The 12165-nt window shown below is 37.3% G+C and overlaps 1 protein-coding gene across 3 annotated transcripts in view; it reads right to left on the bottom strand.

Moving 5' to 3' along the window:
* The window catches only part of U2SURP (U2 snRNP associated SURP domain containing), a 50604-nt gene that overhangs the window by 21507 nt on the left and 16932 nt on the right, over positions 1–12165 (bottom strand). For 2 of the 3 annotated variants that reach the window (XM_089509101.1, XM_089509100.1), the window contains exons 11-18: positions 11363–11574; positions 9830–9873; positions 4955–5059; positions 4094–4160; positions 3176–3339; positions 2630–2792; positions 2105–2184; positions 850–937 (exon numbers count right to left, since the gene is read on the bottom strand). In XM_089509101.1, coding sequence (XP_089365227.1) covers positions 850–937; positions 2105–2184; positions 2630–2792; positions 3176–3339; positions 4094–4160; positions 4955–5059; positions 9830–9873; positions 11363–11574 — 923 coding nt within the window. Of the gene's footprint in view, positions 1–849; positions 938–2104; positions 2185–2629; positions 2793–3175; positions 3340–4093; positions 4161–4954; positions 5060–9829; positions 9874–11362; positions 11575–12165 lie in introns of those variants that run through there. The other variant, XM_089509102.1, reaches the window with a different exon arrangement.

Below are 12165 nucleotides of genomic sequence, written 5' to 3' on the forward strand. Positions count from 1 at the left end.
CTTTTCAAATGCATTAATATTTTTTCTGTTAAGCTTGAATTCCTAAACTAAGGGCCGAAACAGATGGCTCTGAAGGGGCGGCCTGAAGCCGGCCCTCCCGAAGACAGATTGGGGCCATGGCAACCACACGCAGTGGCCCCAATCCACCTTCAACATGGTCAAAAAAGGAACAGAAAAGATCCCCTCTTTCTTCAGCTAGCAAAAATGAGTGCTTTCGCTGCGCCACCACAGCCTCATGGCAGCTTCCAGTTGCTTCAGCAACATACAGAGTAAAAATGCTGTGCCATCAGAACACCTTGAAGCCACCCACATCTGCGCAGTCACCTAGCTTCTAGGCGGCTCGAGGCGTCATTGCAACATGCCGTGTCTAAACACTGTGCACTAATGACGCCCTGAAGGAGGCATATTTGGGCCATTTGTTCCAGCCCTAACTTACTTGACAGTACGCATCACTGAACTGAGCGAGACATATTTCTGAGCTGGCACATACAGAATTGCACTGTAAGTCCATTTGTGTTCTGCTGAAGAATTTTCCACTTTACAGTCTAAATTCCCTCTGGGAGTCTTCTCATTTGTGCTACTTCCTTATAAAAAAATATCTCTGCAGAGATTTTACCTGACACTGATATCAATATGTATACTCTGGCACCTAACAGTGAGCATATTCTACCAGGCCTTCTACTAACAATATATTTTATGCTGTTATTTCTCATTCTGTTACTTTAAAGTAAATTCTTTTTGTTTTATATCTTTATGGCTCATTAAAGGGCAATAATGCATGTCATTAAATACTGTATATGAATTCTCCATCTTCTCCAAATGACACTTCAATATAAAACATATACATACCTTAAAGTTTTCAGACTGTAGATGGCCTTGAATTGTCCGGTAGGTAGCATTCAGATCAGAGAATATCTGACATAATTTTGTCTCAAAACTGAAAAGACAGTTTCCATACATTAGACTTTGCATAAGTCACATGTTCTACACTAGAGCTGCAAAAACATTTCCCTAATTTTTCAGTCACAGAAAGAGGCTCTGAACCTATGGGGAGAACATCTGAAATTTAATCTATGAATAAATCTTTAACACTATAAAATAGTTACAAAAAGTGCAAAAGTTTACTACTATATTTTAGAAGCATGAAATACACACACACACACACACACACAAAAATTGTGTGTGTGTGTGTGTGTGCGCACGCGCGCACAAGCACACACAGAACAATACTAAGTTGTACTTTGTCAACTGATCTTGACCATATGCTATACAGGACAGTTACACAGATTAGGTTTGCAACCATACTACACAAATAATCCAGTCTGACATCAGTTTAACTGTCTTGACTCAATTCTTAGCGAATTCTGGGAATTGCAGTTTGTTATGACACCAGAGCTCTCTGACAGAGAAGGCTACATATCTCCCGAAATGACAAATCCAAGAATTCCATAGCATTGAGCCATGGCAGTTAGTGGTGTTAACGTGGATTATTTCTGCAGTGCAGATGCAGCCTAGGTTGATCAGAGGAGTCAGAAACACCTTTTCTATCACTCTGCAATAATCATATGGCTGACTATGGTAGCTCCTGAAGACTAATACAGTAGCTGCTAATGTTGCTACTATTATATTTGCTGTTGTGGTTATTACTACTACTACTACTACTACTACTATAGTTACAACCTACAAAAGATCAACATTAATATGGAATTAAAATATTGCTACATTACAAACAATTTAAAATACACAAATATATGATCAAAATGTTTTCAAGACAGTGCACTTTAAAAAGTACAGCATCATCTTAAAAGGCCCTTCTTTTAAAAATTTCCAAAAATCTGTTGCAATAAAAAAGTATTTGCCTGCCAGGGTAGTGATAACAAGGAGAGGATCATTCTAGATCTCTAGGAAGAGAGTTCCAGGGCCTAACAACAACCATCAAGAAGGTGCTATCTCATCTCCCCACTATCATACCTGTGAAGGTGGTGGGGCTGAAAGAAGGGGCTCAGGTAGGGTCCTATGGGGACATACAGTCTGTCAAATACTATACGCAATATTTAGGTCTACCATTATTAATTTTGAAAGAGTTTAATGCTTTAACACTTACAATTTCCTGTAATATGAAGCATTGGCAACTTTTGCAGATGAATTGTACAGCACATCAGAAACCAAATATAATCTTGCAATCTGCAAACATGATCAAAGTAAAGTTACCAATGTTAGTCTGCTTTATAATGAACAGTACCGTATGCCATTAAGACAGCTTCAAATTCATGCAACATCAGTAGATACTGCCATTTTAAAGAATAACAGAATACCGGTAGGAAAAGTTAATAGATTTGTTGGGATATTTTTTGTGCTTCACAACTATTTATGTTTATAGGGGGGAAATTACACAGTAAATGGCTGAAAGCTGACACAATGTTTACAACTTTGCAGGAGACAAAATTGAATGTCTACAAGTTGAATTTCTGTTTGGTTTCTGCAACTACAGTACTATAATTTGGGTACCGAAGTAAATTATCCCCTTGAAGTGAATGAGAGTTAATTTATTGCCAGTTGTCAACCAATAATTTGAAAAATCATACAGAAATGTTATATAACACACAGAAACCAGAGAGATCAATCATACCTTTTTGGGAAGTGGAGTTTTCAGGATGGACAGTGACTCAGCAATGCAGTCTACAATTTCTTCAGCAGCTTCAGCATTATTAAGACAGAAAACCATTGCATCTCCAATATCATTCTTACGCGGTGTTAACCCACGCAGGATTTCCTCTAATTTGTCCCTCTGTCTAAAATTCCAGTTTCAAATTTTTAGAAAACTTTGTAACACCTGTTCTGCATATTTATAAGTGAGCCCTATTGTACATTATATTTAAGGAGCAAAATAATCTAGAACAATCTGCAATATATTTTCACATTTTATACAAACATGCTAAAATTGGCATTTTTCTTCAATGTTTTGCATAGTGGTAGAAAAAAGATGCTTAGTAGAATTACGTAGCATTACTAAGTAGCATTACTTAGTAGAAACATTAGTTAAGAGACTTTCCACAAAAAGAAAAGAAAAGAAATGACTAGAGCTCTTCACACAATGGAATTTCTGCATCAGCTGCTTCTAACCACAGTGGGTCTAGGGGGAAAATGTTATATTGGGCTCTTCAAAGATGCTTACTCCTCCTTAAGTGCACCCTTCTTGCTAGGCTCCTCTACAAAGGCTTCTGGCTCTTGTTCCTCTGACATCCCATGAAGATAAGGATTTAAAGGAGGTGGTCTCCAAAATGAGCCATTTTTAAACATACGAAAGTCTTCTGTTCTCCATTTGGTTGGAGCATCACCCTAAACAGTAGAAACAAAACAGGATTACAAGAAAAATGGGCATGTCCTTCCACAAAGGGAACTAGGGCTACAACTTGAGGGGGGGGATTGTAGTGATGGGTTTTTCTTGGTCCCCTTTCCCAAGATTACATAGTGCCACCCCCAATGCCTTTCTGGAGGGTTGGGAGAACTGCTACTTGGGGCTGCAGCAGGTAGGAACTGGCAGAAATCATTTCTTCAGAAGCAGACAGTCTAATACAGTGACCAAGAGCCTACATCACCAAATGTAATGTAACAGTTCCATAGGCAGAACTACACCATGGCTTCCCTCTTATCACTATCACAACTCATTGTGTCGCTGCATTCCATGGCTGATGAAAAGCAAAAGAATCACAGCATTTGAGGGCTAAGTCCCCACAGACACAAACTGACAACATAATCTGCCGGGCTCTTCCAGAGGTCTCAAAGGATGATGTCATCATTCTGCATCTGGCTATGGAGACATAGACAGATGCTTCTTTGCTCTCCCTTACTTTCCACTAGCCACTGAATGGTCATGGCAGAGTAAGGGGCTAAGACAGTGAAACAGTGGGTCTGGGGGTGGGGGTGCTTTGATCACAGCAGAGGAAGGAACAAAAAGCCAATCTTCACAGTGACCAAAAGAGCATACACATGCATTATGTTGGACTTAAACTTGCATATGTCCCTAACAGGATACCAGTCAAAATATTTTAGTGTTTATAAAATTAGAAATCACTATTAAAACACTTCTTACCTGTAAAATTGAATAAAGCTTCCACCTATAGTATACATGGGCTGGAGTCTGATTCTCAAACAAAAACCTAGACAAAAAGCAAAGCGTGGAATCAAAATGTGAATGCAAGAAAGAACAGCACCTGAAATCTGCTACTAAAAACATTCCTGTCAGAATCTTCACTGTACCAATTTGAATATTTTTTCAATTTGAAAAAAGAAAAATACCTTCAAATAAAAAACTATTCTTAGTAAAAATCAGTATGCAAAGGGACATTGTTGCACCTTTGAAATGAACTGAAAGAAAGAAGCTGGTAGCATGAGCTTTTGTAGATTTGAGCCTAATCTATGAAAGCTCATACTACCAGCTTCTTTCTTTCAGTTAGCCTCAAAGGTGCTACAAGATCCCTTTATACTGATTTTCCAGACTAACACTGCTATGTCTTTGAATTCTTAAGAAAAATACTAACCTAGAATTTCTTTCTACAAGTATCTAGGGATTTTATTTTAGCATAATGTTGTCTATTATCTAAGAGACTAGGTGCAGTCTGGTTCTACCTTATCTTCAGCTTTGTAAATACAGTCGCCCCTCTGTTTTCACAGACTTGGAGTCTGTGTCCTTCACCCATTCACGGGCAGCAAATGGAGGGGGACAAAATGGGGCATGCGCCCATGGGCGCGCGCTGCCATTCAAGCAAAAAGTAATTGAATATTGGCGATTTTTTGTTTTCATGGGCAGGGTGGTCCAGAATGGATTCCCTGCAAAAACAGAGGGGCGACTGCATATCATTTTGAACTACATACATCATTGCATGACAATACTTGAAATAACTTACACACAACATACAATAACATGTAGAACTAGAGAAATAAGAATAACTACCTAAACATTGGATTGTTGATTTCTCTGTTCATAATCATAGCTTCAAACATAGGTCCTTCACGCACCACAAATTCTATCATTCGATGTATCAGCGCAAGCAAATTCCTACAACAACAACACAGTTAAAGAAAAATTGATTCAGACCTAACACTATACAAACTAAACTCCACCTAAGATATTAATAAATGAAGATTATTTTTGCTGCACAGTTAAAAAGATTTAAAGAATTCTGGAGCAGTGTTCTAACCATTAGAGAGGACAAAAATTAAACTAAAGAATGAGTCTTTAATGATAAACTCTGATGCAAGAGAGCTCTATGGCTCACATCATATATATTTCCAATCAAAAATAATTAGTTAATTTTGTTTAAGGAAATGTTATGCAAATTGTATATTAACTATTTCTAAACTAAATGAACTTGTGCTCAAAATTATTTAACATTAATTAAAATACTTCATAAAAAAAGATAAATATTGGCCGGAAAAAAATCTAGCCCTGATGCACAGTCATGTTTGCAGAGATAAACAATCAAAATACAATGAGGAAGACAGGAAGCAGGCTGGGGGCAACCAAAGCTGCAGCACTGCTAACGTCTGAGTGGATTAGATCCTGATCATAATCAGTCCCATGAATGTGAAACCAATGGGAACTCTATTTGGGAGCAGAATAAAAATAATTATACTTTTAAATAAATACAGAATTAGGAAGAACAATTTCACCATGTGAATATTTAAAACTGAGGAGCAGGAAGTTGTCATTAATGACAACACTCCATTTAATTAGAATTTATGAGCCACAAGTCAGACTCCTATACAGTTACACTTCTTTAGAGAATACAATGAGTCAAAGTTTCACAAGTAAGCATTTCAGATTGCATTCAAACATCTAAGTCTACTGAAAAGAAACTTCAAAAATCAAATACTACAACATAATTACAAATTGTTCTTATTTTAAGGTTTTGCACATTTAATATATTGACTTGAATGATGTAAGTTAAGGAAGTTAACAGAGAAAGTTTCCCATCCCCATCAACACTCTACCCCGGCAGCTACAGTACATGCAGCCTCCAAAGGTTTTTGTGGAGGGCCCTCCTCAATAATGTGGGACAGGGCAGAAGTGGTAATGGGAAAAGATGAAATCAGCCAAATCAGCTAAATTCCCCTTCCCACAGCAGACCCTTGAACTCCACCCACACTGTTCTCGGGGACTCCCCAAACCTCGGAAGGTTTTTCTGAGAAACGTAGCTGACAGTAGAGGGGAGGAAGGAACAGAAACTTTCCTTCTGTGAATTTCCTTTAATTAACTTATCTTAGGAAGCAAGCCATTTACACCCCAATCCAGAGAAGCCCACACAGAAGAGTCATACAAATGAGTTTGAGATTTTTAAGGAAACTTAACTGAACACCAATATTCTATACTCCTTTGCAAAGTGCAATCTATGCTCTCAAGAATTCAAATAGAAGTCTATGATGCTATACAGTAGGGGAGGTAGTAAATAACTGATTTTTAAAGCCAATGGTGCATGTGCCCTCTTATGCATATGAAAAGGGCCTCAGTGGATTGGGGCGCTCAACTGTATAGCAAAAGTGAACTTCACAACATGCAACAAATGCTAGAATACAAGCAGTCCATTTCCCCTCCAATGCTTTGCCACATTCAAAAGGCCTACACAAAAATTATGTCCTAGTATCTTAAAACTACAGTTCTTTTAAATTTTATATCCAGCTTAAATCTTTTTTATGTGCGTAACATTTCACTTGAGAACTTTATATTAACTATTTGCAGGCAAAGCATATCTGTTATCTGATAAAGTACACAAACACTAAAGGATAAGTTTCCTACTGTGATCAATATGACTATTCCTGCACAGCTGAAGCAAGCTGTAACTACTAGAAGCATCCTAAGACTAGTATACTTAAGTCAGTCCTTTATAATTTTCTAGAAGTATTGCTCAAAACATTCCAAATAATTCAATAGTCATTTTATTCACTGCAGTTTTCCAGAGGTAGAAATAACATTTGAACATACACGAACTGTATTTGAGAATACCAAAGCAAATCAGTTATTTCTGGTTTTGACTTTAAAAGCTTCTCACAGCTCCCAACATTGGCACTTGAAAGGTCACTTCTTCCCATATGTTGCTACCTACAGCACAAAACCATCTGAGGCCATCCTGCCAGGAGAAGTACAGCAAACTGCAAGGCGCACAAGGAGCTTTTCTTTAGTCTCACCCTAGTTGCCACAACTACCTTTCCCAGAACTATTTCTGGGCTATTTTAAAGTCCTGTTGGTAGTTTACAGGTTTAAGGTGGTGTAGTGCTTTAAGTGTTGGACTACAACTTTGGAGACCAGGGTCCATTCCCAGCTGGCTATGAAACCCACTGGATGGCCTTGGGCATGTCACATGCTCTCAGCCTCAGGGGAAGGAAGACCATGACAAACCTCCTCTGACCAAATCTTGCAAAAAACAACAACAACCCATGACAGGTTCACCTTAGGGTCGCCATAAGTCAGAAACGACTTGAAGACACATACTGTAGAAATAACAATGGTATTAAGAACTTTATCTTCCCAAGTCTTTTAAATAGCTTTAATAGCTTTATTTAGCCGTTTATTATTTACAGTACTTAGCTTATTACTTAGCTTAAAACTTTTATATTTACTGTAACATTATTATTATAGTATCTGCTGATTTTTAACACTCTTATCCAGTGCTGATTTAATACTGCATTTTGTCGTACTGTATTTTTATTGTATTGTTGTTTGCCGGTTGCTGTTTTTATTTTTCAAAACTGGACAAGTAAAGAATTGATCACCAAGCAGCCTATCAATTTAAATAAATATAAAAGTACATAGTGAGAGCCAGCATGGTGTAATGGTTTAAATACTGGACTACCACACTGGGAGACTGACCATGGGTACCTCACTGGGTGACCCTGGGCAAGTCACACTCAGCCTCGCGTGAAGACAATGGCAAATTGTCTGTGAATAAATCTTACTAAGAAAATGACTTGAAGGCAAACAACGAAGGAACTTATCATTATTAAAATCAAAGATAATGTCCACTAAGTCCAAAAAGTCCACTAAGGTTGCAATACTAAACACACTTACTAGGCCAGAGTATGAAGACTCATAAAACCCAGGAGGAGTTACACTGAGTTCACTTACTGTGCTGTAAGTGAACTATAGAATCATAGAATCATAGAGTTGGAAGAGACCACAAGGGCCATCCAGTCCAACCCCCTGCCATTCAGGTACTCTCAATCACAGTTACTTTTTTAAAAAATTATAATGGGGAATGTACTATCTACAGTGCTTCAAAAAGCAAAGTTTTTTGGCAGGTGACAAATTTAACATTTCTGGACGACTTCAATTCAGTAATTCTAAACTGATACTTTGGCATTCCACATTTACACAGAATGTGGAAACCCAGATTTTAAAAAAATACTTTTGAATTCATTTTTCACTTTTTAATCCACTTCTCCAAATGGAAGTGAGAAAGGCTAACAAACTCTGCTTATGAAGAATGAACAATTTAGCAAGATTTCTTCATATCCATGCAATTGGGGCTGAAGATTTTTAATTCAGTGGTATTTTCAAATTACAGTTACTTGTACTTTGCTGCTATCTACTCATACTATTAAAATGCTGCAGTGAGTAAAACCAGAATACAACTTTCTGCAAAATGAAACAACACCACTATTTTCAGTTGGAACAAAAATCTTAGCAAAGGTTTTCAAACATGTTCTACTGGCTCACCTAAACTCTCCCACATCACTAGAACTATTAACTCCTCTATGTAAATAGTGGATATAGAACAGGAAATATATTTGCTCTACTATCTTGAAAACATATATCCTTGCTACAAAAGTACTGTGAATGTTCATGACAAAAAACAGTGTATTATGAAAGTATGATAGTTTTAAAACCTCAAACATTAAGTTGGCCAACAAAAAAGTCTTTCAGTTATAATAAAACCACATTAATTGGAGCTGATCGTACCAAAGTCTGGTCAAAAACTGTATACTTTCCCAATCCATCCCATGATGTTTTCCTGGTCCCCCGCTGCCGCAGACAGTTCAGCTGGTGTTGCTCACCAAGGCCAATGTCAAAGAGAATTTGGAATTCTTTGGTGCTCATATATTTTAAACAAGTATTTGAGTTGCCATGTCTGAGAAAAGTTTTATGCTTGACTGAGCAAGGGCATACCTAGCGATTACACTGCTCTATCTCTGTATTAACTCTAACTTACATCACCTATACTAGAAGACTACTAGACTATGTGGCTATCTGCTCTGTTTCCATATATGCAGTATGTGAAAGAGTCCTAATCTGGAGAATGAAAATGTTACAGCATTCAAATAATAATTACAGAAATATCCTACCTTTTATCCTACCTTCAATAATCTCAAATCTGCAAGTGATTGACAATTGACAGCTTCCATTAAACCCCCAAGAAAAAGCAAAACATGCTGTGTTTCTTATCATTTGTACATTTAAGAACTAATGGATACTGTATCTCCAGCCTATTTAGCACAGTGAGGAAGTATTACCATAATCAATTAAAATACTAACCTGTAGACAAGTTGAATGCCATCCAGAATTTTACAAAAATACACTAGGCCTTGTGTGCACATGCTAAACTGCAATGTAATCCATCTAATTCTTCATTTGACCTAAAATACTTGACAGTCAAGTGAGGCACAGCTTGCAATACAGACAACAAACCCCCAAATTCTCAGTTCAAACCTAAAATGTATAAATCAACCATTGCTCAGTCAAACCCAAACTCTTCCTCAACATCACAATTTCTGTAAAATTCCAAAGGGGATATTTGCTATATTTAGAGCAGTAATAATAAAGAAAAACATGTACCTTTCTGTTGGGATAACCACTTTGACTATGGCTTGCGACAGAGTCTGTATATGAAGTCACATCAGATAATAAACATAGAATATGTGAGTATTGTTAACAAGTAACAAGCAAAAAAAAATACATATGCATTGAAAATACTACACATCTATCACAAGTTTTGCAGGCAAACTCTGCTGCGGAGTTATACACTACGCAATTACTGTACATAAAAAGCAAAGGGCTGTGTGCAGTGAACTACAAAAGGTTCACAAATTTCAAATTATAAAACCATTCCTTTGAAAAGTCCAAAGGAAGAATGCACATCAATGCACTAAATAGGTACTATGCAATGGCCCCAATCCAGAGGGGCAAGCAGAAGGACCTATGGATACAAAAGGGCTTTACTTATCAAACAGCAATTCCCCTCTACTGCACCAAGTAGCTGTTTTCAAATTATCTCTTGAGGTTTGGAAACAGCTTCCCAGCATCAAAAAGCTGCTTTAAAAAGCTAAAACCCCACTGGGCCCAGACAAGCCCACTGTATGCATGAGAAAGGAAGGGACTTGTCATATGAAGGCCAATGATGGGGGAAATGTTTCCTTCCATTTACTATTTCAATCCTGCACAAGCTAACATCTGTGATTATGTTTAAGTGATCAGGTTGTGTTTCTACTCTCCACACCCTCCCTTCTGCAGACCAAATTCTCCCAGCCTCCACCGTTGGCTTTAACCAGTTAAGCACTGCATATGGACAAACAGTGACAGAAGTTAAATCCAAAAAGTGCTCTCTTCTTAACCAGGATCTGAATCTGACTTGGGCTCCAGGTTTCAGAACCTGATTAGAGCAAGGCACCCATGTAGCTTTAACCACTATTAATATTAAGGTAAACACAGTTTTTAATCATGGTTACAGCCAGTAATGGTAATTTGAACTCCAAATAAGGAAAGAGGTGGGAGTATACAAACAAACCTGCAGCCTGCTTCTGAGTCAATCAAGAGTGTCATATTTATACTGGTCCTCAGTTTCCAGGTCTTACAACACATGTCATTTTATATTATTATTATTTGTGTTTGAGATACTTACCATTTACTGGTAGGCTAATTAATATGCTTTCAAATAGCCTGACATTCTGATAGCTATGCTCAACTATTGACTGAATGTCTGAAATAACTTTCTGTATAGAAATTATTTGTGAGCTCATTCTGGTGTCAATTTATCTGCCTGCATTTAAATTGTAACGTATAAAATGAAATAATTTGGTTACTGCAAATCTGGCAGCTAACAAAAGGGGGGACATAGGAGAAAAAAAACCAGGGAGTGTGGAGGGGGAAAAACATGTGATGGCCAGATTATAAAGTCCAATTAAAAATAAGGTCCATTTCTGCAGCCTAACAACACCAAGACAATACCTCAGGAAAGAGGTTCCTTAATCTAAGGCAGGGAATAATTTGGTTTATCTAATAACTGGATAATGTAACACTATAAAACAATTTCAAAGGCTACCATAGATTAAGCATTTATAGGATGAGGTATGGCCCTGAGTAACTTTTTACCTTCTCAAAATCCTCTTTGTTTTTTGGTGGTGGCAACATTGGTGCATTAGGATTCTTCAACCTCTCTCTGGGCTGAGCATTAAATGGCAGTCCTGAAGGAGGTGGTGGGAGAGTATGCTCCATCATTGAAGGAGGAATGTATATAGGATGTGGAGGAATAGGAACAGCTTTTCCCCAGCCTAATTTCATTTCAAAAGACATGATCATCTTCCCTGGTAAATAAAAGATTGCATTGGATTAGAAACAAGTATGTTGTTAACAGTATCAGTATTTCAGCAAATATTTAGCTCACTAGAATTTTACTTTAGCCACATGTATCCATATCAAAGAGAAATAATATTGCCTGCTGGCAAAATGCAAATTCTCTCCTCCAATCCCACACTCACAGATTCTATTAAGTGTATGCTTCTTCTACTTTAGAAAACAAGATTTAAAAGCCTGCAAAGCATACTGTGCACTTCCTAAATAATTAAAGCACCACAGGCCTCAAAAACTAATACACTGCAATATTTTACGTCTTAAAGAAATATTGTTCTGTTTGCAGCCTCACAAACTTTTTTATAACTAGAATGCTTTACATTCCATATGATTCAATTATTTTAAAAATGATAATCATTGTCATTGTCCAGAGCCTAGGAGGAACTCCTGAATTGTACCTCCAAATTTGCTGAAATGTTTAACAATTTGTTAGCATTACCACTGCCATTTACAAGCTCTGTTATTGCCAAATGAAAAGAGAGCACATTTCAATTGTTTTAAAGCAAATAATCTCTAAAAATGACAATAGGTAGATACAGACAACC

Source organism: Sceloporus occidentalis, unplaced genomic scaffold, assembly GCF_023333645.1.
Source record: "Sceloporus occidentalis isolate IW3139 unplaced genomic scaffold, rSceOcc1.0.p SCAF_2, whole genome shotgun sequence".
Classification (NCBI taxonomy): domain Eukaryota; kingdom Metazoa; phylum Chordata; class Lepidosauria; order Squamata; family Phrynosomatidae; genus Sceloporus; species Sceloporus occidentalis.